Source organism: Anguilla anguilla, chromosome 9 (assembly GCF_013347855.1).
Source record: "Anguilla anguilla isolate fAngAng1 chromosome 9, fAngAng1.pri, whole genome shotgun sequence".
NCBI classification, from domain to species: Eukaryota; Metazoa; Chordata; class Actinopteri; order Anguilliformes; family Anguillidae; genus Anguilla; species Anguilla anguilla.
Genome location: NC_049209.1, coordinates 51,416,033 through 51,444,003, shown reverse-complemented (window position 1 = coordinate 51,444,003; position 27,971 = coordinate 51,416,033). Strand labels below are relative to the sequence as shown.

Sequence of the window (27,971 nt, the reverse complement as noted above, 5' to 3'; positions counted from 1 at the left end):
TTATTGTTTCACATTTTTCAGGTAGGTTAGTACCACAATATCCTATCTGCAACCTGAATAGCATTGCTCTGATATGACAGTATAGGTGTCACTGGGAGTATTTTGCAAGTAATCTTTTTACCTCCTTGCCCATTTATAGATGTCCCAAATGCCTCAAGAAATCTTATATTGTTTTTGAGTTGCATTTTAGGGATCCAGTTATACAGTATTATTGCGTCAAACTGCATCAATATCAGTTGTTAAATGCAGAGGCCAACATATAGATGGCTAAGTATTGCAGTAACTTACACTGTACGTTGTTGACAAAAACACTTGGATGATAGTACAGTGTGCATCATCTTCTATATTTCTTTTACATAGGCTTCATTGAAGGACACAATATTTCTTATACATGTATGGCTTTGTGTAACAAAAGAAATATTAACGTTCAATCACACGCTCAAAACCAATGAAAGCACAATCACCATAAATTCATATATATACGAGTATATATATAGAAAAGGTATCCAAATGTGGATTTACATTGTTCTTTTTACAATAACTAATAACTGGCAAGCAGACTCTTCAATCAAAGCTATATATGCTATAAACAGCACAGTATAAGATAGCCAGTAGGTAAAGGCTAGATTAGCATAACATTACAACACCTGTGCCCTGCAATGGATTGGCGAACTGTCCAGGATGTATTCCTGCCCAACCAATGTCTGCTGGGATAGGCTCCAACCGCCTTCATCCCCCCCCCACCCCTCCCCCTCCCCTCCCCTCCCCTCCCCTCCCCCCCCCCCCCCCCCCCCCCACCGAAACCCCTGCAACTCTGACCAGGAATTGGCAGGTTACATAATGGATTGGTGGATTAATTGTAAGCACCACAACACCAGTTTCTTAAACATTTCAGAGCAAGAAAATGTGACTTTCTTAATTAAATTAATTAGAATTATAATAATATTTATATTCCATCCATTCATTATTTAACCCACTTATTTTGGTGGGGGTCGTTGGGGGTGCTGGAGCCTATCCCAGCATGCATTGGGCGAGAAGCAGAAATACACCCTGGACAGGTCAGCAGTCCATCTATCACTGGTCATACACACCACTATATTTAAATATGAAAATTAAAATTTTAAATTAAAATTAATATAACATAGGTTTATGCTGTTTGACTGACTGATTGTAGTTATAATGTGATTATTCATCAGATTTCCCCCAGGTAATGGCTTTATGTTTTATTATTCATCTTAGTTAAATGTATTGCAGTATATATAAGCATAAATTCATCCATCCATTATCTAACCCATGTATTCCTGGTCATGGTCACTGGGGAGGGGGGTGGGAGTTGGAGCCTATCCCAGCATACACTGGGCAAGAGGCAGGAAGACACCCTGGACAGGTTGCCAATCCATCGCAGGACACACACACACCATGCACTCACAGACTTGTAGCTATGGGCAATTTATTAGACTCTCTGATAAGCCTAACCTCCGTGTCTTTGGTCCGTGAGAGAAAATCCATACAGACATTTATAAGCATACATTATATTGAATTTAAAAGGGTAGTGATACATTTTAAACATTTGATCTTACTACATGGTGTATTGTATTGCTTAGAAAGAACCTATTAGCAAGTAGTCATTCAGATATCCCAGTAATTCATTATTTATTATGTCCGTGTTGTAGAGTGTAAAGCATCAGAACACTGCCAATACAAGCAAGGCAATCATTTTTGCCTTATTTATGTCAGTATGATATAGACCAGGTCTGTGCTGTTTCGTATTTAGATTTGCATAGCATATTTAATTAAACTAAGTAAGGCTGATTTGGCTAACTTGGCCCACCATTCAATGCCAAATTATATTTGAATCACAATAAAATATGTATTTATCATATAAGATAATCTCTCTCTCCCACACACAGACATTGTATGTTTCATTGACACTATGATTTGCTTTTGTTTTATGAGTCATTCATCTCATTCTTTAAATCGGAGTAGGATGATATTACTTGGATCGGTTTCGTCTGAATAAAAAAATTGTCGAACCTCGAAGTGCTGCAATTCAGCCAAGAGGGTCGTCAAAGACAGATCATACGTGTTCGCTTGTGGAGGGGAAGGGAGCCTCCCAATCTACGCATTAATGAATGAGGAGCAAGTGTTGCATGGGAAAATTATGCTAATTTATTTTTTTCTTTCGAGAAAGGGCACAGCATATAGACTGCAGCACGGGTACTGTCTGTTCTTCAGACAGACACGCAGCAGTGAAAATCCCCTTCACAATCTGTTTGGCGAAATGCTGAATTAAGTAGGCGGCCCAGATAGCGACCTTAAGAAGCATATGCACGCAAGCAAGCAAACCAAATCCAAAACAATGATAAAACCACACCGGCCTAAATATAGAATGACTCCCACGACTATTTGTATTGTTAAATGATACTGTATGTATTGCGTTGATTATGAAATCAATAACGACATCGTAATTAAAACATAAATTCGCACAATATCAAAAATATAATATGTAATATGAACGTCCATTATTTAATAGGAAATATAATGAAAATGATCAGAATAGCAATTTGGCTACTTAGCATATGGATTTAGGACAGTTGAAGCAAATTGACTTCTCATATAATTTCAAGTGTATCTTGTGCTGAAATTAACTTCTTTTTGTGTTTATGTGCAAGGTGTGATCACTGTCGCGATTCAATAGCATTTCAGAAAGGCTAGTCAAACAAACACTAAACTGTATAAGAAAAGCATGGGCTGCACGTTTCCGAATGGGGAAGATAATTCTTGTAGCACAACCGGAAACAGAACGCAAGCCGCACGAAACAGACGAAACAGCACATGTAAACTTAGCGGCCGGTCGTTCATGTTGAATGGAAGGATTTTGAAAGCATTTGTGATGCTATTCTGCAATTATTGTTTTCATACGCTCTATAAAGAGGTAAGGTCTATGATTGCTTAAATTGTGACTACTGTAGTTAGCGATATGTGTTTAACATTTAACTAACATTCCGCACTGACGGTTCCTTTATTGGGCTAGCACGATAGCTAACGTAGTTAGTGCTATGTATTGTTTAGGTTACATTCTCATTTAATACGTAATTTAGACTGAGTATACTTGAAAACGCATTCTTTCTCATTTTAAATGTGTAGGCACCAGGATTAAAAGTAATGCTACTCTATCTTGTCTGCATTCTTGTGTGCCCATAAGCAAAATGATAGTGATACACACCTGGCCAGTTAGCTGTTAACATAACTTCAGTTTGACATTTGAACACGATAGCCACCTAGTTTAGCAGCTACGAGAGCTAGCTGTGTGTCTTGATATTTAGCTCATAAGCAACTGCACTATCTAGTTGGTTACCCGAAGTACGTTTAGGACGTTTGAAAGCGTGGTCTTATTTTTTAGGATCTCTTGCTACCTTAGTTTGTTGCTGCGTTACAAAATGTGTTTGTTGCACTGTACTTGCTATGATGGATAGTTATTGCTAAATAACCGAGCTGCTTAAGTAGTTGTCTTGCTTAGAATTATGCAAATATATAGGGAGGTCGCTCGCCGTCTTGAGTAAGCCTACCAATAGGTAACGTTGCACAGCAGCACTATGTAATATAGTTAGATCTTGCTAACTAAACGAGTTTACTAGACAGACGGACTTCCGCGTTTCTGTTTTTTTTTTGGAACGCTACAAGAATGGTTGAATGATTGCTTGTGTTTTTTGCCTTGCGCAGCCTTTGCGGAGACGTCCCAGACTCCAGGGAAATGGTAATGTTTAGCGGATGGCAGCGGACGGCTCCCGACACCGGAATCCCCAGTGATTTGCCAATGAACGGCGAGAGCACTGATTTAGGGGTGTCTCCCCCAGATCCGGCGGGGTATTTGGGAAAAGTCAGTTGAACTCAGTTCTCTCTCTCTTGTCACTTGTGCAAAGCTGATTTGACAAACCCCAAAAAAACATGATTGGATCTTAATGTGATTTAATGTCACAATATCAATTATAAGGTGGCAGAATGAAAACACAATCTGCCAACGTGAAACGGAAACGATCGTAAAAAGGCGAAAGATTGTACTGTGATACTCAGCTGTTGTGTTGGTCATTTTCTGTGCTCCACAAATGTATGGTAAGATGTTTTGTTGGCATGACTGAGATCTGGAAGTCATCCAAGATCCACATGCACAAATGATGCCAATCTTGAAATCCAGTTGAGTGTGTGAATATGATTTTGTCCTGGGTATCTGGGAAGAGTTTGGTTCCCGTTCCATACACCAGAACAGGGGTGCCCAGTTTTATCCGAAAAGGTCCTGTAAGTTTGGCCGTAGGTTTTAGTTTTAGCCCAACATTACGATACCTGGTTCAGTGAATTGACAAATCAGGACCTTCAATCAAGACCTTTATTAGTAGACTCATGTTATAGTGCTGGGCTAAAACAAAAAACTGCACCCACCTAGGCCCTTTTCAGAAAAGTTTGGACACCCCTGCATTAAAACATAGAACAAACAGTATTGACTCCCGTTACACATTGAAATATTACATTTTATCCTACAAGAATTTGAGGGGTGTGCAATTTAGTTTTTATTAAACACTGACGGTTCTAAGCCTTGCTGTTCAAAGGGACTGTGTACTCTTCTGCTCCTGGGAACTCTCAGGCATTCCTGGTGCCTATTTGCAGCCAGTGAGCTGTTGATACTCGATCGTTTGCAGTTCGCCTGTTTGTTTGTTTGTGTGTGCGCTGATTTCCTTGCTGGTCTTTTTCCCCCCCACCTTGTCCCCTCTCTGTTTCTTGCCATTAAAATTCCAAGTTTTATCTTACCAGGTGAATGAACGGGCTTCCCTGGTGGAGAGCTGCCCGTGGTGTTCGGCCAAGGGCCAGGTTTACGGGCTTCGGTCGTATCGCATCAACTTCCACGAGTCGATAACTCTGTGCACGAACCCCGAGGTGAGTTTACCGCCCGGGCCGGGAAAGAAACGGGAGGCCTCGCGCTCCGCCCTGACGTGTTTCGGGACGGCCCGAAACGGTCTGGAACCCATGTTTACCATCGAGGAACGGCATCGCGACATTTTAAACAGCATTTAAGCATTTTGTAGGTTTGCATTTAAAAAAAAAAAAAAAAAAGAATGTTTTTGTCAGAAATTGATTGTGAATCCATCCGTCCATCCATTCATTGTCTATACCCGCTTATCCTGGGCAGGGTTGCGAGGGGTTCTGGAACCTGTCCGAGCATGCATTGGACTAGAGGCAGAGAATACACCCTGGACAGGCCGCCAATCTATTGCAGGGCACATGATTGTGAATTTTGATGTGGTTTTGTTGTTTCTGTAGCACTTTAAAAAAAAAAAAAAAAAAAAATTTTATTTTATGAAAAGACAATGGTTTGGCTTTTCCCCTGAGTGTGTCCCCAGCATATTGTGACCCAGCGGAATTTCTCCTGTGTGACTCTAACTGGACTTTTTATTGCGTTTTCAGTGCCTGTTTCCCCTGGTGAGCAAGCCCCTGGAAGAGGTTCTCAGCAGCCTCACTGCGGCAGACTGTAAAGATGGCGGAAAGAGAAAGGGCCCCAGCGATGAAGACGCGGTGGCCTGCTCCAAGCGCCATAAGGCGGAAGATCCCGAGGGCGGCGTCGGCTTTGCAACCGACGCGGGCCTTGGGGACAGCGGAGACGCATCCGAGCAGAACAGGAATGGCGAGCGCGCGGAAGCTCCCGCTCACCCCGCGGGAGAAGGCTCCGGCCGGCAGGCTGACCCGGGTTCGAGAGACCTGGCGTGCGGGGATCTGGGACACGGCGCTCTGCCGCTGCAGAACGGGTCGCTCGGGGCGGACGGTGGCGGTCCTGACGCTGGCCGCGGCGTGCCGCAGCCCAGCGGTCCCCTGAGAGTTGCGGGCGAAACGGGGTCGGAGAACGGGGACGGGACTGTGCCCGTGTCTGACAGGGTGTCCTCTGTGGTGGAGGCAGCAAGGCCTACTGCGGAGCAAATAGGACTTCTTCTCAAAGAACAGGTATTAACCGGTGGCAGCAAAGAGCCGGAGGCAAGTCCCACAGTAGAGCTGGAAGTGAGGCCCACGGTGGAGTCGGAGGTGAGGCCCATGGTGGAGCCAGAAGCAGTTCCTGAGGAGCAGACAGCAAGGCTAGCTGAAGAAGAGGAAGAGTTGCCAATGGAGGTGCACGAAGTCGGGCTCACAGAGGAGCTGAACGTGGGGCCCGCAGCAGAGGCTGAAGCAAGGCCCATGGTGGAGCCAGAAGCAATCCCTGTGGAGCAGGCTGCAAGGCTCGCATCTGAGCTAAAAGTAGGGCCCACCGTGGAGGAGGAAGTGAGGCCCACAATGGAGGAGGTGAGGCCCACGGTGGAGGAGGAAGTGAGGCCCACTGTGGAGCAGGAAGATGGACCTGCCGAGATGGTTGCTGTTCCTTCGCATCTGTTCTGGAGGAATGAGAATAACCTGTGCTGGCTAGACACTCTGTTAGTGGCCCTCGTACACTGCCGGACTCTGAGGAAGCGTGCGGCCTGCCTGCTCAAGAACAATTCGCCTGTCCAGCAGCTGTGCAATCGCTACAGAGAAGCCTGTGATCATGTGAAAGCTCAGGAACAAATGGGTCACGAAGGTTAATTCAGAAACTTCATTACTATTATATGAGTAATGTTTTTGTGTGAATGTTGAGAGAGTTTTTGCACCTGTTCATTTTCTTTATTTTTCTAATTTTTTTTTTAACATTTCCATGACAGATAAAATTGTCAAGGTTCCTTCGGCGGTCCTGAACCAGACGGTGAAAGAGCTGGAGAACGTGCGGATGTCTGCCTTCAAGCTGCTTCAGCCCAAACTGAAACTCAACCTGGGTAAATTCCACGTGCAGTCTTTGGAGTTATGCTTAGAACTGGGCCACCATTTCATCAATGGTAGCGACTTGATTTTTAAACTTTTTTAAAATTTACTTTACTGTTTCTCTGAGAAAATGATAAATTTGATATTTACAGGTAATCTGTCCTTGATGTTGTGAAACAGGCACATTAACCGGGAAATCTCCTCTAAATCAGTAATAAAATACGGTCAGTGTTAATTAACAGAAAAGAAGTAAGCTTATCTTACCACATGGTTCTATTCAGTAGGGTGGAGACCTAACCAAGAGGTGCAAAGTCAGTGATAAAATGGTGCAGATTAAAACTTAGAAGGGAAAAATCTGACTGTATAAACTGTCGTGGTGTGGGGTCAACATGGCACTAATTCAGTTGTTGTAAGCGTAACGCTTATCTTGGATGAAGGTTTATACCTGTATGGGCTTGCTGGTCGGAAGATGTGGCAATTGGCAACTGTGCAGTATCACTCATTAGGATTTCAGATGCACACTACAGCTAAACTGGTCTAATACTGTGGTTTTCACACACCACGTGAGCCTGTGATCTATTTATGGAGAAGATTTAGTCTACTGTGACCGTTATGCCACCCGTTATTGCAATGTAGATTTGCATGCGGTTTTACATTCAAAGTGCTTCATTGGACTGGTCCATATCTGTCTAGTCTGTGTTTTGACCGAGAGCCTGTGTAAGCGTTGCTCTTTTTGCCCTGTGTCGCCCCCTACAGGTCAGGAGGAGACCCCAGTGTTTGCGCTGCCAGCCTTGCTAAGGCTGGACTCCTCGGTCGAGACCCTGTTCCAGCACATCTTCCACTGGGACTTTGAATGTGCCGTCTGTGGCCACACCTCCAGGAGCAGGTACGGCCAATCACCCTGGGATTGCTCCTCATTGGTTAAACAAAAATATGTACTTTTCCTGCATAGGAATTGACTTAGTCACGTTCAGAGCTGCTTGTTTGTTTAGTTATTTATTTAACATAAAAGTGGTTGAACCAGTTGAGCCACTTTTGACAGAGACACCGCCACAAAAATGCTTTTTGGGAAAATGAGAACACAGGAAAGATTAGGAAAATGGGAAAGACAGGGCTTGAACCCTCTAAAAAAACAGAGGTTAGAAAAGAAACTTGCCAGTGGGATTAATAATAAAAATCAGCAGTAGGAACCTGTCTTAGAGCGGCATCCCTTGTGTCGGTAGCTACATTAACAGAAAATAAAGCTGAAGATTAAAAGCTTAATGGCTGTTTAAGATGAAAGAAATGAGTCAAATCGAAGGACAGGATGTGTGTGACGCCCAAAATGAGTTTGAATGGAACCTGGAAGCCTGCCCAGCAGACTGCCGGGAGGACGATGTTGTGGGAAGAGCAGGAGGACGTTCATTATTGAAGTCAGATATTTACAGTGCCCGTGTTACGCGTGATTTTTCGCAGGTGCCAGAAGACTTTGAGCACGTTCACAGGTGTGTTCCCTGACTGGCATCCCCTGCAGGCGGTGCATCAGGCTCAGTGCAACAACTGCGAACGCAAACTGCAGAAACGGAAGATGGTGCTGAAAAGGTGAGCTTGTCCCCAACGGCCATCTTTACTCTCGCTGGACCTTCCCGTTGTTTATTTCAGTTTCTGGGCCGCATCTGGTCCAAATCTGATCCCTAACAGTCACTTGATCTGTTTTTTTTTTTTTTGATGCTGTTGAGATGAATTGATCAGTTTCCAGGGTTGAACAAGTCTCTCTATTACAGAGTGGTTTGAATTTACATTTACACGACACGTGAAGAGTACATTGCATCTGGCAACCCTAGCTGGACAGCTACGGGTATTGTTACTTACAGGTCCAATAAAAAACAAACTTCACATTGCTTTTCATCCCCTTGGTGAACTTAAGCTGATGCCACAGAGGAAAAGCGATTCCAGGGTTCTTGAACAAGCCCAGTCTACTCGTCTTTTTGCTTCGCTGTATCTGGGCCATTGTAGCAGCTAGCTAGCCAATAGCAAACGCTCCAAAATCTGATCCCAATCCACAGGCTCTGTAGCCCCACTCACCCCTCCCAACACAGAAAAGAGCACCATGCCCAGAAACGTCCTAAACACATTTTAGAATAACAAATATCAGGTAAAGGTGCATGAATTCAGCGAAAGTGGAGAAAGACAGAGATTGCCAGTGCCTCGTAGATATGCCTTGGCATGGGTATTTTAGAATATGTTCAAGATAAAGATCCTGCATAGTATGCCTGTAAGCACCTTGCTCAAGGCTACAACTGCAGTCCCCCAGCTGGATGTTGAAAGCCCACTTCCCTACCCATAATGCTCCGTTGCCGCCCGCCCACAGCAGTTCCGCCAGACATCACAAATCTACCCAACGGGAATGAAATGTTACCTGCAGCCTGATGCTTATTGCAGGTGTTAATGCGGAGGGCACACGCACGCACACACACACATGCACGCACGCACACACACCACAGACAGACACACACGCACACACCACAGACACACACGTGCACACACACAGGATGCCCTTTAATTATTATAGTATGCTGTGTTTTTTTTCCAGCATTTCCCCTGTGTTTGCCCTGCACTTCGTGGAAGGCCTACCTCAGAACGACGTCGACGCGTACTCCTTTGACTTCCACGGCAACCACTACTCTGTCAGCACTGTGATCCAGTACGATCAGCACCTGAAGCACTTTGTAGCGTGGATCCGAGACGACTCTGGTTAGTGTTTGATTTCTCTAAAAAAAAAAAAAAAAAAAGAAACTGGGCTGTTTTGAGCCGCCGGCTTGGTCGAGGCAGAAGTGTGTCTGATTTCAGAGCGTGTGGTGTGGCTGGCTAATCGCGTGTTTAGAATTTATGCTTCAGAGGACAGAAATGCCACATGGTGCGTAAAAACGTTTTTGCGCCGGTATGAAAACCCGTTTTGTGTTCTCTCCCATGCGCTACAGGTTCGTGGCTTGAATTTGACGATTTGAAATACCCACAATGCACTTCTCACAAGAGACTGCCCGTCCCCGCCAGTCAAATTCACATGGTTTTCTGGGAGGACGGGGCACCGAAGCCGGAGGGGGCGTGTCCCGCAGGCAGTCACCAGGGCGACGCTGCCCCAGAGGCGGGGGCGGGGGCGGGCGACCTCTCGCTGACCTTCCCGCAGGACGACACCTACATCGTGGAGGCGCTGACGCAGGACGGGACGTCCCCCGACAGGCCGGACTCGTCCGTGGGAAGCTCCACCCTCCTGGAGGCGTTTGAGGGCCTGTCCCACAGCGACATCGTCACCCTCACCCTGGTGGAGGTGAAGGCGGACGCGGACGGGGGCGCCCCGCCCGACGGCCAGCCGCCGCCCATCGCCGCGGAAACGAGCCCCGTTTCGTCCACGAGGGCCGCCGGAGGGAAAGGCTGCCAGACGACGAAACGACAGCGGGGCGCGAGAGGGGCTCGGAGAGCGCCGGGGGGCGGGACGCCGGTTCCGCAAGACAGGGGACCCGCCGGGCCGCCTTCGACCGCCACCCCCATCAGGTGGCCCTTTCCCATCCCCGACCCGTCGTCCCCCGGCTCGGACCCGCCTTCCCCCGTCAGCAAGCCCCCCTCCCCCTCGGCCTTCCCCGCCTCCCGCATGTCCGCCGTCCTCAGCAAGCACCCCCTGTTCCAGTCCACCCCCGCCCCCCCGAAACGCGCCGCCGCCGCCCCGGCCTACAAGCCCGCGCTGAAGCTCGCCACCGACGACGGGCTCCCCGACAGAGTCGCCGCCACGTTCAGCGGCTTCCAGGCCCGAGGGGTCGCCGCGCCCACCAACGGGCCCCTCTGTCGGACCGACGACTCAAGGCCCGAGAACGAGGCCTTCAAGCAGCCCGGCCAGAAGCCCCCCGGCGCCGGCAACCCCGCGCTCGCCTCCCTAAAACCGGCCCGCGGCACGGAGGTCCCCCCCCAAACCACCCTCCTGCGGCCCGCCAGGGACCCCAAAACCAAGATCTCGCCCCTCGACGACACCGGCGCCCTGCGCCGCAGGCTGATGCGGAAGCTGAAGAAGAAGAAGCAGCTTCTGGCGGCGCTGGACAGCATGATGGGGAAGGAGGCGCTGGACTGCCTGCAGCGGCCGGACAGCACGGCGGTGGGCTCCCCCTACGCCGTCAGCTCCACCACCTCCCAGTGCAGCAGCGCCGGCTACGACGAGCTCCTCAACGACCTCCTCTCGCCCGCCACCACCGCCAGCAACCTGTCCCCCGACAGCACGGGGCTCCTGGAGATGCTGGTCACCGCGCAGGAGGGCGTGGAGAACCCCCCCGCCGCCGTTGTCGCCACCGCCGCCGCGCGGCCGGGGGGAGGGGGGACGGCGGACTGGGCCGTCCCCGCGGCGACGGGAAACGACCTCGCGTCCGCCAAAGACGACTTCCTGGACGAGCTGATGTCCGGCACAGGGTTTCAGACCAGCCACGCGGAGAACGTGGATTTTAACATGTTGGACATGTTCTTTTAATCAGCGAGATCTGACATCGTTTCGCTGGCCTGTGGAGCTCAGGAGCTGGACTTGGTACACTGAGCCATGCGGACACAAAAAGACTGCTCCTTCAGTTCATGTTGACGTTTGAACTTTTTTTTTGTTTGTTTGTGTGTCCTGAGTTTGATATTCTTTTGTAAAGAAAAGGGTGCTGACAATAATTAACGTGTTGTTTGTACAAAATGAACTACTGTATAATTATTGTCGAAGTGAGTTTATATGGTTGTCTGCTGACACGCAGACTGTGTGTGTTCACTGGCCCAGGACCAGAACGCTAATTTAGATTCTTAGTCTCAATAAATAAATTAAATTTTGTTCAGCTGTGACCTCAGCCAGTGCTTGCGTGGAGTGCTTCTTGAACATACGCCGTTGAGAACAAACTGAAAGATTAACCCTTAGAGAAGGGCAGTTTTCTTGAAATGGTTTTTCAAAATTGTCAGCGTTCTGGAACTCCATTGATTTCAGTTAGCAGCAGTGATTGTGACATCAGCATTTGAATGTTCAGTAAAGAACATTTTACTGGCATTTGTGATCTCTTGGCAAAATAACTTGGCATACTACAAAATTATTATTGTATTGCTGAACACAGCCCATTTAAAATTTAAATGTTCTGGAGAATCAAATGCCTGTGATTTATTTATAAATACTGAAATTTCCCCTTCCACGAGTCTGTTTGCATAACGGAACTTCGGAAGATGTGGAGGCATTGATTTATTTGGGTTTCCTTCCTCAAAACTGGACAAAACATTGGTGAAAGATTATGGGGTGTGATTTTCTTCTAGAACTTCCTACTGATTTTGCATTGACTTCAAAAAAAGTGTTCTATTTTGTATGTTTTGGAAGGTGACTTTACTTTTGGGTCGGATAGTAACGAAGGAAGGTCGATCTCAGGTAGACCTACATTTGAAAATACTGTGTAGGAGTTCTTTGCAAAATAACTATATAAGGTCAAACCTGATTTTGTGAAAGAATCCTCGTGAATGTTCGGTCACAGACAGGACAGGCAAGTGTGCCAATACAAATCAACGAATTACGATATGAATCCCTTATGTTTGTCATTAACGTTTTTATATTGACTGGGTTGTCTTCTCTCCAAAATGAACCACGATACACCATCGTGTTTTCCTTAGGGTGTCGCGATGGTTAATGTAAGGTAAATTTAGTAGCCTAAACTTGGTGAAAGAACAAGTGGATACAACTAAAGGACGTAAATCCAGTGCATGAGTTTAAAAAATGTAGTGATAGTTTAACTGGCTAGTTTGCAATACAGCTGGATGGCGAGTTTCACACTAACACACCGAGTCGCATAACAGTTGTGAAAGGGATTAAACGCACTGGTATTTGTAGCTACAGTGGCTTTTTGCTCATGCCAGTTACGCCGAGAAAGATGATAATGGTTATGTACCATGAGTTTGTACACACTACAGTAAAACAAAATATAATCCTAAAATATAGCCTTGTTAACAAATTTCTAAAGTAATTAATTTCAGTAAACATCAAAAGGGCAGCTGCCCCAACCCTACTGCTATGTCAATAGAAGACAGAAGGACGGCAGTCTTAAGCTTGCAAATAAAAGATTTCTCATCTGGGACCAGTCCGATTCCCATTTTAACAAACCGCAAGCGAATTTAAGTTAACACTAAAATTAAATGGGTTATAAACCGCGTAATTTTGTAGCTTAATAAAAACAATATATTTAGCTGTTTATTAAGCTATTTTCACAAAAACAAGATAACGACGCTTGCTAGTACCTAGCCAATTATACTCATTTAGCTTATTGTACCCAATTTTACCGGCCGCTTTTTATAACGTTAACGTTGCAAAAGCCGATATGCGTGCAGCAGCCTATAGTTTTAGTTTATGATTAAACTGGCTTGGTTGGTAGTTACAGCAACCCAGCAATGATTGCTGACGAACATTGCTAGTTGCATACGATATTAACTATTGTTTGCTGTCACAGTTGTTTCAAAGCTTACGATGAAGCTATTAGCAAACCGGCTACGGAAAGGAGATCATGTGGCATTGAAAATATTGCTAGCTGGCTGGCTAACTACGTTTTGTTAAAAAGCTATTTGACATACTAATAGTTCACTTGTTATTTGCTCGTTGTTCATTTGCAACAATCATCTTAATTCCGTTATGTCTTCAATGGCAATTAAAGCAAGCCAAATAGGCCTACATTGTCTGAGAACTTGAAAGTGATTTGCTGTAGTTTTATAGTAGGCTATGGCGGACAGTACTGTGACAGACAGTTGGTTTCGTCTGGAGCTTGAAGCGTGTCTACGGTCGGGATTCGCCAGAAAAGGCGAATTGTAAGGTCCTTGTGCCCTCTAGCGGAAAAGATGTGGTACTAATGTAACGGATAGGCTATACATCCACAAATAGCAATTTTGTATAATCTGCATTTCACACGCTCAATATTTGAGAGAACCCGCATCTCAGCATTCATCATGGCATGCGAGGCTAACATTTTTATGAACGGGTGCACTTGTTGAGATATGTAAAAAGTAGGCTAAGTAGTTTGGCTACTATAGGCATGTCGCACTTGTAAAGTGCATGGTTCATTGAAGGATTACCGGTTCGAACGATAAGATATCATTACTCTTGGGGGTGTGTAGCTAGGCTGTTAGTGGGGCTTTCTGGACCAAGGAAAAAAAAAAAAACACAGAAACAACGCAGCATTTTCTTTTCGGTTCTTTGAGATCTTATACATGATTATTATGACAACGTACAACAATGGTGTAATTTATGTCGTGTTATTTACGTAGAAATAACACACGCGGTTGTGCAGCGGTTTACTGTCAAGATCTTTGATGGTAAGAAAAGACCCATTCCCATACCGGGAGTCGAACCCGGGCCGCCTGGGTGAAAACCAGGAATCCTAACCGCTAGACCATATGGGAACACATTAGCCGTACGAAACCATGTAAACAAAATCCTACTTTATAGTTTTGAATAATTAATAGTTTCATTCAATATTCGCTGTCTGAAGTAGTGTCTTGTAGCAAGCCTGCGACTCCACACAACCTCGGTACGCATATTAGCCTGTAGCTTATTTTCTTTCACGGTAGCGATCTGCTTCGCAGTATGCACATTTCCAATAGGTTACTGTGTGTCCTCGTTTACCCAGGTGTTTGTTTATTGCACAGAACCTCTAGCTCAGTGGTGTCAAACTCGTTGCCATGGAGGGCCGTGTGTATGCAGGTTTTCATTCCAGCCTCAGATCTTGATTATATAATTAGTTAAATTATTTGCTGAATTAGGGATGCAGGTTTGTGCACAATGGTGACCCGACGTCTATGGTGACCCGCATTGTCTAAATAAAAATTTTCTTATATTCTGTGCTTCAATGCAGTTAAACGCATATGGCTGAATGAGTAATTGGACTCAATTAAGGCAGCATTAATTGGTTGGAATGAAAACCTGCATACACACGGCCCTCCGTGGCAACGAGTTTGACACCACTGCTCTAGCTGCAGGCCCCCCCCAAGGGTGGACAGTCCAGGTTTAGAAAGTAGAAAGTAAAAGTCCTCCCCAGTATTTTGTTTTAATCACCTGATCATTTTCTCATTAGTGTAATTCTGCAGCCGGGAGGTAGAACTAATAAGTGAAATCAGCTGGCTGAGTTCATGGGCGGGAGAAGCGCGTGCTGGGGTTTTAACTTTCTGACCCCTGGACTTTTTTTTTTTTTTTTTGTTCAAATGTGCACGCCAACACGCTGCAATGCTAACCAAAGAATTTGCACATACACGTAGATGAAAGATTAAAAAGGAGGAAGGAAACGTATAACAAAATGGTGAAAGATAGGCTCGCTTCCTGATCTACTAAAAGGGGTAGCTGTTTGACGTGGCGTATATGCTCATTAGCTGAACCCAAGAAGCGGAAACGTCTGCATCTTCTAGCATCATCTGAGTCGACATGGAAGAGAACGTGATGGAAAACATCTTCCTGCTGGTTCTGGTCACCTTGCTGAGTGTTCTTCAGAATGGTAAGCAAGGATCCCCCCCAACCCAACCCCTGGTATTATCTTATATGCGGCATTGACTTGGCTGCATGGCATACCAATAGGCTTATTTTATTCATGAGCTGGGTCCTCATTTATAAATTAATCTTACGGTTAAATTGTATCTTAAATAGTGTCCTGCGCAGAAAACCTCGACTAAGTAGTTATCAATTTCCACTTGGAGGCTGATATGATCGCATCTCTAAGTAAAGTTTAACTTCGGAGATGTAGGCTACCTTAAGTGCTGGTTATATGGACACGTTTGAGGGGTGCGCGCGAGTCCCCGAAGTGGTCAGTGTGCGCGCTTTAAGAATAACGTTAAATTGATAATCAATATTTGGCGTGAAGAGTGCAAGAAATATTGAAATGCAACCTTCGAGGAAAATGGCTGTTATTGGCCACATTTACAGGGAAATTGTAAAGCGTTCATTAGAAATGTATACACCGCAAGTGTGTAAAACGCCGATACGCCCCTTAAGCAACTTTTTTCTGTCTTATTTAATTATTTGTTTGTTTATTTGTATAAAACGTCGGCGCAAATTGGGAAATAATAAGATTATATGTAAGTCCAAGAATATATTTATAAAATTCCCAGCACTTTAACATAGCATTGGGTGGTAAGAAAGTTGAGAAGAATGCCTCCTTTTTCACTTGAAAAGTTTCAACGTTTAGTGTCGCATTTGGAAGCGTTTTTATTTCGTTTGAAGTTTAAAAATACATTTTTACACTGCATTGGTTTTAAATGGTGTTTAAAACTATATGAATTTAAAGTAGCAATATTGTTGTACCCGCGGGTTTGTTTGTTTAGTTTACGAAATTGTTTAGTTGTGCCTTGCAATATAACGGTAACGTTTTTTTTTTCCAGCGTTCTTTGCGCAGAAGGTGGAGAAGGAATGCAAAGCGGATAAGACAAAGACTGCGGCTTTCGATCGGGTGTACTGTGCGAGGTGAGTGACCTATATGACATATAGACATCCCAAACCAAGAATGATGGAGAAATGACAAACGAGACAATAATTATTTGTAGTGTTTGAAGGCAATACGTACAGAACACCTAATTTTATTTATTTATCTGTTTGTCTGTTTGCTTGTTTTTTTTAAGGAACTTCTCAGATCTTTGGCGGTTAAGCAAATTATGAAACAGTGTCTGTGTTGTCTCTTAACTGAAATCCCCTGCGTAGCTTTGCATTTTATCCTTCGGGTTTTCCACTGACTGTGTAATCAACTTTGCATTTTTATTTGCATTGCAACCTACATTATCTGCGGCAGTACACAACGCCGTTGACTATATTCTGTTTTTGGACATAACATATCCAGTGGAGTTGGATATGTTATCTCCTAAAGCCATGGGGCTATCATTAAAAGGGTTAAGCAGCCAAATTTTACAAGTATATTTACCTTTCCAATGATTTCAATATAATGTAAATCGTTACTATTTCAACATGAAGAAAAAGAGATAAAATCATATCTCAGTGCTAGGCTGAGACAGAAATAGAACGTTCATTTGAGGTTCCTGTTATGAAGAGAAGTTGGTTGTCCACATCCTGCTGTGAACTGTCTCGTAAATGGTTGTCTATGATATTGCTTACATTCTGAAACAAAATGGGCATTACATTGCGTCAGAACACCTTCAGAGCATGTATCGTTCCGTTTTCATTAAGAATTCGCGAACGTACAACAACACAAAACGTTAGATCGTGTTGTTTCTGAATCTGAATCGGTAAAGACACTCCACCTGAACTACGTTTCCCATGACTCACTACTATTGTGCCGTATTGGGACTTTCCAATTAATGTTTTCACCCTTTCAGTAAAGGGGAGTTAATCGGGTGCAGTTCCTCGTCCCCAATGGTTCCCTCCTACATAAATCGGGAAGGCAGGATGTGTAATTGTGTCATATTGCCTTTGACGCACATGCCTAGCCTGGGGGGGGGGGGGGGGGAGAAGAATTTCATGAAGCAAGATTACTTGGTTTACAGGATAAAACGGCTCTCTTTACTTCAGTCCACGTGCCAGGGGCGCTGCCAGGGATTTTGGGCCCCATGAAAAGATATCACATTGGACCCCACCACCTAATGTTACACATACCTAATGTTCTAATAATTTTTTTAGGGCCCCTGTCAGTCACAGGCCCTTAGAATCATCCTAACCCCCCCCCCCCCCCCCCCCCCCCATATGGCGCCCCTGCCATGTGCAGTTATCCAGATAACTCAGTAATCCTGCATCATGAAACCACCACCCCCCCCCCCCAGTAAATTAACTTGTGGGGCAGCGGTGTAGTATAACGGCAACTGCGGTTGTACCCTTGAGCAAGGTACTTAACCTGCATTGCTGCAGTGTATATCCGGCTGTATAAGTAATGTAAAAAAAAAAACCTTGTGTAAGTGGTTCTGGATAAGAGCGTCTGCTAAATGCCTGTAATGCAATGCAGCTTGCTCAAGGGGACTGCAAATCAGCACCTCAGCTGGGACTGTAACCCACAACCTTTGCGTTGGAAGCTCTGTAGCCTGACCACCATGTAACGGTGCCATGCTACCCTGGAGGATTAAGGATGTGGCCGACATCCCGTGCCCTGGTGGCGAGCGCACGCTGGTCCGAGTTCTCTCCGAAATCGTCAGCGGAGTTCTCAGCAACGAGCGCTGCGTGAAATATTATTGGGCGTTCCGAGTTGGCCAGCCGCACAGCTGGTTTCCAAGGGGCAGGGAAGCAATGACCGGAAACCACGGGAACGTGGAGCTCTGAGGTCCTGGACCTGTGATGTCATCTGAGTTCCCGCAGCCACCAGCATGACTGGCTATATAACGGGCAACGGTTATGGCCTTCAGCCAGGCTAGAATGGAAACATGAGTAGTGGTTGGCAGAAGTCTTTGACTTTACACAGAATGCATTCTTTAATCTAATTGTAGAGCTGCATATTTATGGCACAATTTTGGGTTGGGCTTCTTGGTTAATGGCAAAAGCAAGAGTACTCCACCAAAACCTTACAATTGCCTACCCATGATGCAATGCTCGCCATTACTCATATCCTGTTGTGGCCAGTACTGCACATCATTTGCAGCTAATGAATGCTATGCCTGAGCAGCCTTTCTAGAGGATATTTGAAGCTGGATGTGCTGAACAGGTCCGTGGTCAAAGACCACAGTAGTCACCATGAGTTGTATGTGAGACAGGCATAGGAAGGAGGGAAGATGGTCAACATCAAGATACTTTTTTGCCATATCAGTGAAAACTGAGAGGGCTTTTTTTTGCAGTGTAGCTAAAAAGGACACAATTACTATACACGGTCATGCCATTAACATACCATACGCATCATCTCATAATGTATATAATAATGCTCTGGTAGTTTATTGTATGTATTTTATGATATATATATATATATATATATATATATATCTGTATATATATATTTGTTATGATCCCCATTAGCTTTGCCCTAAAGCACAGTTAGTCTTCCTGGGGTCCACACCCCATGATTTTGTGCTGTATGTGTGTGTGTTTGAAAAGCCCATCTAGGGACAAGCATCGGAAATTAGCATATGCTATAAATGCTGATACATTGCACTGGATATTGTTTGACAATAATCTATGTTTAAATGCATCTGTCCCTATCAAATAAACATTAAAATAAATAAATAAAATAAAATAATAAATTACCATCAATAATCGATGCACTACTATGGAAAAAAAAAAGTCCAGTAAAATCCAATGAAGTACATAGTGTATCCACCTCGTCATTTTGTTGCTAAAACAACCTTTGTTGAGTTGAAATCCCATGTGGCTAGAGGATAAGTGCTATTAGATAAACAAGGTCTGTCAGTGCATGCTCCTCAGTGTTTTGTTAGAAGGAAGTGGCTTGCAGAGACAGTTTGCTGGGCGTGGAGGTGTCAGTGAGAAGTTTATGAGCCTTTCAAAGCAATCTGCTGTGATGGATGGATGAAACCAAGGGGAGATTTAGTCCAGTGATCCCATGATTCATTGCAAAGAGGAGGGGGTTCCCTGGTATTTTGGCTCAATTATCTGAAACCCTGGTCCTGGAGAGCCACAGGGTTCTGCTGGGGTCCCCAGCCCTGGTCCTGGAGAGCCGCAGAGTCTGCTAGCTTTTATTACCAGAAGTGATTGTCTAGTTAAGAACATTCTAATGCTGATGTCACAATCACTACTGGTGACTGAGAGCAGCAGAGTTCTAGAACACTGACTGAGAAAGTTGGGGAAAAAAAAAAAAAAAAACATCTAAAAAAAACCTTCTCTGCTCTTCATGAACACTGCCACTGATGGGTTTCAAGTTTGTCTCATCTTTTTTGTCCCTCCCATTTTTAACAGTCGAAACTGCATGGATGCCTACCCTACCTTCATTGCTGTGATGTGGTGTGCTGGGATATGTTTAAGCCAAGGTAAAGAAATATATATAAATGTATCATATACTGTTACTGCGGGGGTGTCCAGCTCCAGGCCTGGATGGCTGCTGTGTCTGTAGGTATTTGTGGCTTCCTTACAAGTAGCAGCCAATTAAAGTCTTGAGAACATGGTGTGCGGGCTGTTTTAGCCAGTCAACAACTTCGATGAACGGCGTCCCTGGTGGAACGCACACACCGAAAAATCAGCGGACACTGCAGCACTCTGGGACTGGATTCTGACGTCTGCGGTATGCGGCGGCTGTGTAATTATTATGTCTTGGCTCGTCCTGCTCTTTGACGTGTTCACGGCGCGTCTCTCGGGCAGACATTCTGAGCGCCAGCCTGTGTGTAAAGCGCCTTTTCTCTCTCACTCAGCGCCCGCTGCGTTTGCTGGACTGGTGTACCTGGGGGCGAGACAGAAGTACTTTGTGGGGTACATGGGCCAGACGTCTCAGAGGTACGCATGCACACATCAGTCTTGTTTCCCCCCCCCCCCCCCCCCCCCGAAATTACTAATTGTCTGAAACCAGAAGTATGATACGCATTGTCAAATCTTGCAATTTCTGAACCAAAAAATTTTTTTAAAGCTTGGGCATAAAAATCTCAGCATTTGTTTGTTTTTTTGTCATGACTTACAGGTGCTTCTGTTTCTGAAAAACTTGACAAAGACAAAACGGTCTTGGTACCATAAGAAACTAAATGACCACTTTTGTTTTGCAACATTTCAACCAGTGTCATGCTTCCGTTGCTTTCTCTTTTTTCATTTTAAATGAATGAAGCGATGCTTTCTCCACTGGAGAAGTGGTCTTTACTTGCTTTTGCTCCAATATGATACTTTTCTCACATGATTGTTGCATTTGATAAACTTTTTCTATACCCTCTACTTGCATACTTTTACAACAAAAAAAACAAAACAAAAAAAAAACAAAACAAACAGCCATACTGAAGGTTAAGCAGAAAGAGGCATTGCCACACTCACTTGCTTTCTTGCGACAGCAGGACTTGTGTAATAACCTATTTTTTCAGAGTGACATAAATGGGCAGGGGGGGGGATGTGCTCATGTTGTCTCAAACGTACCAGAATAAGTAGGCCATTGTCTGGAGAACTAATTTTTTTTTTTTTTTTTTTAATTGTATCTTTATTTAACAAAGTGGTGCACATTGAGATTAAAGGTCTATTTTTTTCATTTGATACTTGGCCCAGGAAGTAATGTAAAATACAAGAAAACAACTTATATGGCAAACACAAGCATTTAATGCTTACTCATTGTCATTTAAAAGCTATGAGGGTGTAACCAGTAAACAAGACTAAGGCATAAACAGGCCATTGGATTACAATGCCTTGTGTTGTTTTTTTTGACCTCGTGTATGACTAGAATAACAGGAAGACCGAGTTTAAATTACTTGGAAGCATGTGCCACGGTTATCAAAACAATTCCAGCGGTTTTGTTTCCCGTACGTTTATGATTTTTAATTTCCCGCATTCTTCCCGTTCGTGGTTCATGTTTCCGCAGCACACCTGGCTTCCTCTTCGGCAAGCGAATCCTCTCCTTCCTCTTCCTCATGTCCATCGTGGGCGTCGTCAGCTACTTCCTTAGCCACTACCTGGCCACCGACTACAAGGAGTACATCCAGACCGTCACGAAGGCGGCGTCCGCACTGCTCCTCCTGCCCTGAAGGGGGCGACAGCCAGGCAAGCGCTGCACACCACAGCCGGAGTGGGCCTTCGCACCAGCAGCCCGCTAAAAATTTTTAATGAGCCAAGAGCAGTCTTATTTCACCAGCAAGCCTTCCCCCTCTTTGTAATTTCCGTGCACCCTGAACTTGCTTTTCACGATAAAAGAAGTGAAGACAAAGTTTTAATAAAAAGGCATGTTTATTTAGAAAAATGCCAACTTGAACAGTGCTTCAGAAGAAGACCAGTAGATAAATCCTAACATCCATACAAGTAACATGTAAATTGCTCTGTGGCATACTTTGGATCTTGTTGAAATACACCATGACAATCAAATTAATAAAAAAATGTATACATTGAACCAAACATTTTGAACAATAAAAAAAAAGAATTAAGATGCAGTCATCATTCTTATGAAAGACTTCTAAATTATGAGACTTCTAAATCAGTCATCATAAATGGAACAATATCAACTGAACAGGTCGCCTCCATCATCGTGCAATTTCGCCCCTCACAAGGAGCAGTACTGTTAGAGACCGTAAATAAAGGATCACTCTTTACAAACCTCACACAGGTTAGATTTAAACAAGTGTCCTGACCCGCCGTCAACACCACGGATAGAACTGGGAGCCGCCCATTTAACATCTCGTGTCTTTCCACCAATATAATGTCGGTGCATTCCAGCAAAACTGCAACTGCATGCAAAGAGTTTAACTTTTGAAACTTAACGAGAGACATTAATGTTCTATCGACAAAATGTAAAAAATAATAAATAATTATAAAATTATGCTGTACAGTGCTGTGCTCAGCACTGTACAGCCACGTTACTCATTTAACATATAAAATAAGTGCATAGAAAACCTTCACTGCACATATTGTCCATTGTCGATCCATCCAACAGCACCACCTCGTGGTCCATTCACATTATGCCACCCAAATATTCCAGTCACGTGGGAAAGCATAACAAGGCATACACAATGGCCTTCAACTGATCAGGTAGGTAAACTGACAGCTGAATTTTTCCCTTGCAAAAACAACCCCAAGATGGCGACATAGGCAGGGAATGCATGCCATTATGGTGACCATCAGAATTGCAGACTCCAGACAAGATGGCAGCCCTTTTTCAGAATTCTCTTATGACTTCACCGCCCTTGGATCTGATGAAGGGAAAATCACGTGGTTAGGCTATTGTAAAATTTTCCATATTGAGCCAATATGTGAGTCACGGAAGCAGCAGTTTGCAATGTTTAACACATCAGAAGCAATGCACTGTGCATTATATATTTTTTTTAATTCTCTGGTTAGGTCTTAAGTACAGGAAGCAAGCGTGCATCCATTTACCTTGAACTGGCGTTTGCTACGCCCGAGCCAGTGGGAGACGTCAAACAGGGCATCGGAGCGGTACTTCACCGTGAAGGAGGTGTTCTTCCAAACCGGCGTCACTTTCTCCCCCTCAACGGGAATTCGAAACGTCTCTCCCACCCAGGAATTCACAATATCTCCAAGGTCGATCTGCAGAATCCCACATATATATTTTTTAATTGCAACCGGCAGGTTATGCAACTAGTGCTCATATCTAAGAAGAATCGGTGACAAATGGATGACATTTCAGTCATGCATATTAGATACACAAAAATTGTGAATGTAAGAGTTTCCTGAATGGTAAAAATATAAACCTGTGCAAACAGGAACTTACATCCACTCGGTAGCTTTCTCCAGCCACAGAAGAGATGGTCCAGTCCAGTCCCTTCTCAAGCTCCCACTTGATGACTGGATTGCTACCGTCGATCGCTACAATGTACTTCCGCAGCTCTGGAAAACAGAATTTAATTCGATACATTAAAAAAGTGAATAAATATTTACACGATTCAAAACTAATGCCATATATGTGACACAGGCACTCAACACTACTGGTTGTTTGCAACTTTTGCAACGGAATGGTCTCAAAAAACACAAAGACCGATACATACATAAGTATAAGCAATACGAGAAGTATCATTACCATTAATGAAAAAGCAACTTAGTAACGCTAGGAGTAGGTTAATAGTGTAGAACGGAGGCGCTTACCCAGGAGAGCCTTTGCATCTTTACTCTTCTTGGACTTTGCGGCGCCTTCACAAGCCGATACCAGGATATAAATCCGTTTCGATGTAATGTTTTTCCGCACTTGCATGTAGTCTTTCATGGTACGGACTTTTATTGTCCTAAAAGAAAACGATGAAAATAATTAATCTCAAGCAGGGAGACGCAATAGATGCCACTATGCAAACATTTCTACTTCACTGCTTACCTCCCAGGTGAATTCTGGAAGATCACTTTCCCCTTAGCACTCTGGATTTCGTCAATGAAGACGCAGCAGCGGTCACAGTCGTACTCCACAAATCTGTACCCCGTCCCGCGCACGTCAACGGTGAAATCGACTGGAGGATTCGCCAGAAAGTCTTCCAGTTCAATAACGTCCATCAGGGACTTGGACTTCTTGTCCGCAGACATGGTTTTTTTTTCAGTTTCTCGTCACAGCCTTGTCAAGTTGAGTGCGAGTGAACGCGCCAGACGTTCGCAGTCCATTAAAACCCTGCGTTTCCCCCCACGTGACAAACGATATCACCGCGGAAGTGGGCTGTGTTTGTCGAGTTACACCAAAGATTCGCCTCTACCTTAAGCTTTTTATTTGTAACAATATCTTGGATTTTGGAATGTTAGAGATTTAGGTTCACACCCGGGAACTTGTTAGGCTACAATGCTGGACTGTTTTAATTAATCAGATTTAAAACGTTTTTCTCGTTCATTTCAATGGGAGTTGGAATTTGACCTAGTTAAAATGCCAATTTCTTATATCAGAAAATCAATTACTGATATCAATATAATATCAACTAGTTAAAGTACCTATTTCTGATATCATGAATTCAATTTTAACTAGTTAAAATTGGAATTATTGATATCAGGAATTCAATTTTAACTAGTTAAAATGGGAATTTAGGATATCAATAATAGAATTTTAACTAGTTTTAATTAGTATGTCCAATTTTAAATAGTTAAAATACAATTCTTGATATCAAGAATTCCTATTTTAACTAGTTAAAATTTGATTCTTGATATCAAAAATGAAAGGTCCAATTGAAATGAATGGGGAAAACGCTTGAATTATAACTAGTTACAATTGAATTTCTGATATCATCAATTTGCATTCTAGCTAGTTAGAATTGTATTTGTGATATCCTCTAGAAATGAATTAAAGCTAAAACGGCTTGCCATTAACCCTGCACATTTGATGCAGAAGTTAACAGTCCCTTTACCAACTTTAAGTATTATTTCTCCCTATAGTAGGAAACAAACATGGCCCCCCACTTCCTTAAAAAAAAAAAAAAAAAAAAAAAAAAAACTACACCTGTGAAAATCAATGGTGTTAAACATGTGCAATGTTCATTGCTCAGCAGGTTCATTTCCTTGTGTATTTCGCTTGAAAAGCCTGCGCTTCAACTATGAAACAACCCTTAAAAGCATAAAAATAAACAGAGGTTTATTGGTTTCCCATCTTTGAGCTCCGAGTCACGTCAATTACTCGGTTTGGTTTGAATCCCGAAAAAAAATGTTTGTGAAACTCTGCATTCCACTATGCGCAAAGTTACATTACAGTTGACATTCAATTCAATTCAAGTATTTTCATAAATATCTTTTTTGGATTTTTTTTTTGGTTTTTTTTGAAGACTCTTTGTTGTGTAGGCTTCAGCATAGTAGAATGCATGGTTCTTGATATAAAGACCAGAGACTCATGTCCCCCTGCTGGGCACAAAAATTAATTGCTGGGTCTTAGGATGATGCTGCTTCCATTTGCTATCACAGGGGTGTCCAGTGTTACCCGAAAAGGGTCCAGCCTGCATGCAGGTTTTGCTTTTAGCCAGCTCTATGACACGGAATACACCTGATTAAACCAATTCACTAATGAAAGGTCCTTTACTCAAGACCTTGACAAGTAGAAGCAGGAGTATTAGTGCTTGGTTGCCAAGGTCTCACAGTGCCGTGAAAACGGACCTGCTCCTTTCCCGATTCCCTCTGTTATTGCATATTTGTCACACTGAATGGTTTCTGATATGCAGACGAAATGGAACATTAGAGAGGGGGGGGGGAACCCGAGTAAACACAAAGCATATAGATTTGATTTATTTGATGAAAAAAGTTATCAAACGGCCATATCGCCTAGGTTACTCAAGAACCCAGTTTAATCGGTGATTAGATTCAGCCGATTAAACATAGCCAGGCTTGAGTGCAGCCAGCCCTGTTGAATCTAAACTTCACTCATTCACTCACTATTGAACCTCATCGTCAGAGTGAAGTAGTCACCAGACAGTTTCTCCAAGCTCACTGCACTTTAGGAAAAGGCTTACAAAGTTATTCCTGAGGCTCTGGGACTTCATCAAAAACCACAGCGTGAGCTATTATCGCTGCATGGAGAACACTAGGAACAGTGGGCAATCTTCTCAGGAGTGGCCAGATCTACAGGCCTGTCTAGCCTCAGCTGAGGTCAGTGTTAATGGCTCTGCTAAATGAAAAAAGACTGGGCAGAAATAGGATTCATGGGAGAATAGCAAGGCTGCTCTCTAACCAAGAGAAACATCAAATTCTCATCTCACGTTTTCAAAAAAAAGCACCTAGATGATCCCCAAGCCCTTTGGGATAATGTTCTATGGATATTCAAAAGTAGAACTTTTGGGATGACATTGGTGCCATTGTGTCTGTCATAAAGCAAATGCAGCATTTTACAGGAGGAACTTCATATCGACAGTCAAACATGGTGGTGGTAGTGTGACGACTTTTATTGAAGGAACCATGAATTCTGCTCTGTACCAGAAAATTATTAAGGACAATGTCCAGTTATCTGTCCTTTAGCTGAAGCTGAAGTGTAATTGGGTAATGCAGCAAGACAATGATCCAAAGCATTAAAGCAAGATCACATCTGAATGGCTGAAAAGAAACAAAATGAAAGTTTTGGAGGGGCCTAGTCAAAGTCCTGATTTGAACCCAGTAGAGATGTTGCGGCAGGACGTGAAATGAGCAGCTCATGCTCGAAAACCTACAAATCTGTCTGACATTAAAGCAGTTCTGCGAAGAACCGTGGGCTTAACCTCCTTCACAGTGATTAAATGATCCATGTATAGGTCATTTCTAAGGCTCTGGGACTGAAACACTTGAAATCACTCCGTGTGATGAACATGCAACAACGGGGGAAAACCCCGGCAAATGTTTTTTCACAGCGCTTGCGGCTGATCGAAAACAAAAAACACAGAAGAAGACCGCAGACGCCGCAGCCTTCCAGGACCCCGAGTCCTCCCAACCCCAGATTCAAAGTATTCCAAATATTTTTGACCCCGCTCTGTTCGGTTACCGTGAAGATTACTGGCTCCCTTGTTGCTATGTTTCCGGTGGCCGTTGCTGGGAGAGATCAGCTCGCATACCTGCGTTGCACAGGAGTGTGCGGCACGGAGATGCCGGTCGGGTTTCTGTCCTTTGTCTCAGAGTAAACAAGCGGTGCTCTGCCCTGAGTAAACTTGTCGGTACGGGTTCTCCAGCCTGCTTCTCGGAAAGGAGACGAAAACACGCCTCCCCGAGGCTCCTTTGGAACCAGAACTGGAAGAGTCGGTCCCCAAATAAAGGGACTGGAATTAAATGTTAGAAAGTCCTGCCTCCGCTCTTAAAATTGAATCTCTCTCCACATTCCCCAAATCAGAATGTGGTCTATGCACGTTCTCCAATACTGGGCAGTGTAAGGAATTGAAATTAGTGACAGGGACCAAGAGACGAAGAGATTAAGAAAACCAAATATGTCCTGCCAGGGTTGTCATGTTGCGGTCACGCAAGAATTTAGCCATGGTCACAGGGAGCAAAACAAGTTTATTTACAAATGTTTTGTGTATTGACTGGGGTGTGCTGAAATAGTGGGGGGCAAGACTTGTACCCCAGAGAGCAAGACTATCTACTGCTGCCAGGCACTCATCTAAATGTTCTCTGACACTAAGACCTTCTATCCTGGCAGGTAAAGGTGTTACTCATCTGGGAATCTTGCAAATAATGTTTCCAAAACCATGAATAAGTGACTTTAACCTGTAAAACCACCACTCCACTGAGAGACCCCCCCCCCCCCATTACTCTCCTCCAGGAAGCACTCTCCCCCTCCCCTGTAGACACAGGGGAACCGTTAAAAAGTAGTGACAGTAATAAGATACTTTGTATGATGGAACGTGACCATATGCTTTTATCTGTCTCTATACTTTTGATACTTTTCTATGGAGGACCACGGTGGTGGTCTTTCTATAATCCACAAACACTTATGTAGGCAATACATACTTGGGATAAACCTCCCTATACCAACTTATAACAGCTCAGTGTGCCTGTCTGTATAACACACAGTATCCCCTGCATTACAGATTATATTATTCACAGTCCACCACATTTATCATATAATAATAATAAAATTTATTTGTATAGCACTTTTCAAAAACAAAGTTACAAAGTTCTTTACACACATAAAATAAATAAAATAATACAAGATGTAGACGACCGCTTAAGGGACACATTAAAACAA

At 43.9% G+C, this 27,971-nt stretch overlaps 3 protein-coding genes and 1 non-coding gene across 4 annotated transcripts; 2 read left to right on the top strand and 2 right to left on the bottom strand.

Annotated features, from left to right (window-relative positions):
• Positions 1 to 2,775: 2,775 nt before the first annotated feature.
• Positions 2,776 to 11,651, top strand: uspl1 (ubiquitin specific peptidase like 1). The gene is made up of 9 exons (XM_035433880.1): positions 2,776 to 2,935; positions 3,724 to 3,880; positions 4,807 to 4,929; positions 5,458 to 6,592; positions 6,714 to 6,824; positions 7,567 to 7,696; positions 8,266 to 8,391; positions 9,383 to 9,543; positions 9,771 to 11,651. The coding sequence occupies exons 2-9, from the start codon at positions 3,755 to 3,757 to the stop codon at positions 11,297 to 11,299; spliced, it is 3,441 nt and encodes a 1,146-aa protein (XP_035289771.1). The 5' UTR covers positions 2,776 to 2,935; positions 3,724 to 3,754; the 3' UTR covers positions 11,300 to 11,651.
• Positions 11,652 to 14,151: 2,500 nt separating this feature from the next.
• On the bottom strand, positions 14,152 to 14,223 carry trnae-uuc. The gene has a single exon. It is a non-coding gene; the product is annotated as a tRNA-Glu (tRNA).
• A 790-nt stretch (positions 14,224 to 15,013) lies between these two features.
• On the top strand, positions 15,014 to 21,788 carry alox5ap (arachidonate 5-lipoxygenase-activating protein). The gene is made up of 5 exons (XM_035435342.1): positions 15,014 to 15,308; positions 16,189 to 16,270; positions 19,643 to 19,713; positions 20,092 to 20,173; positions 21,231 to 21,788. The coding sequence occupies exons 1-5, from the start codon at positions 15,239 to 15,241 to the stop codon at positions 21,391 to 21,393; spliced, it is 468 nt and encodes a 155-aa protein (XP_035291233.1). The 5' UTR covers positions 15,014 to 15,238; the 3' UTR covers positions 21,394 to 21,788.
• On the bottom strand, positions 21,560 to 23,966 carry LOC118236741 (mesenteric estrogen-dependent adipogenesis protein-like). Its single transcript, XM_035435341.1, has 5 exons — positions 23,682 to 23,966; positions 23,459 to 23,595; positions 23,088 to 23,203; positions 22,733 to 22,903; positions 21,560 to 22,548 (listed from the first exon to the last, which is right to left on the bottom strand). The coding sequence occupies exons 1-5, from the start codon at positions 23,882 to 23,884 to the stop codon at positions 22,534 to 22,536; spliced, it is 642 nt and encodes a 213-aa protein (XP_035291232.1). The 5' UTR covers positions 23,885 to 23,966; the 3' UTR covers positions 21,560 to 22,533.
• Between the last annotated feature and the right edge of the window lie 4,005 nt (positions 23,967 to 27,971).

Bases quoted from the DNA above. Each gene is read 5' to 3' on its own strand.
- alox5ap (XM_035435342.1), top strand. From the start codon at position 15,239: ATGGAAGAGAACGTGATGGAAAACATCTTCCTGCTGGTTCTGGTCACC. The intron at 15,309-16,188 runs GTAAGCAAGGAT...TTTTTTTTCCAG, and splicing joins GCTGAGTGTTCTTCAGAATG to CGTTCTTTGCGCAGAAGGTG. The intron at 16,271-19,642 runs GTGAGTGACCTA...CATTTTTAACAG, and splicing joins GATCGGGTGTACTGTGCGAG to TCGAAACTGCATGGATGCCT.
- uspl1 (XM_035433880.1), top strand. From the start codon at position 3,755: ATGGTAATGTTTAGCGGATGGCAGCGGACGGCTCCCGACACCGGAATC. The intron at 3,881-4,806 runs GTCAGTTGAACT...TTATCTTACCAG, and splicing joins CGGCGGGGTATTTGGGAAAA to GTGAATGAACGGGCTTCCCT. The intron at 4,930-5,457 runs GTGAGTTTACCG...TTGCGTTTTCAG, and splicing joins CTCTGTGCACGAACCCCGAG to TGCCTGTTTCCCCTGGTGAG.
- LOC118236741 (XM_035435341.1), bottom strand. From the start codon at position 23,884: ATGTCTGCGGACAAGAAGTCCAAGTCCCTGATGGACGTTATTGAACTG. The intron at 23,596-23,681 runs GTAAGCAGTGAA...GTTTTCTTTTAG, and splicing joins TTCCAGAATTCACCTGGGAG to GACAATAAAAGTCCGTACCA. The intron at 23,204-23,458 runs GTAAGCGCCTCC...TCTGTTTTCCAG, and splicing joins AGATGCAAAGGCTCTCCTGG to AGCTGCGGAAGTACATTGTA.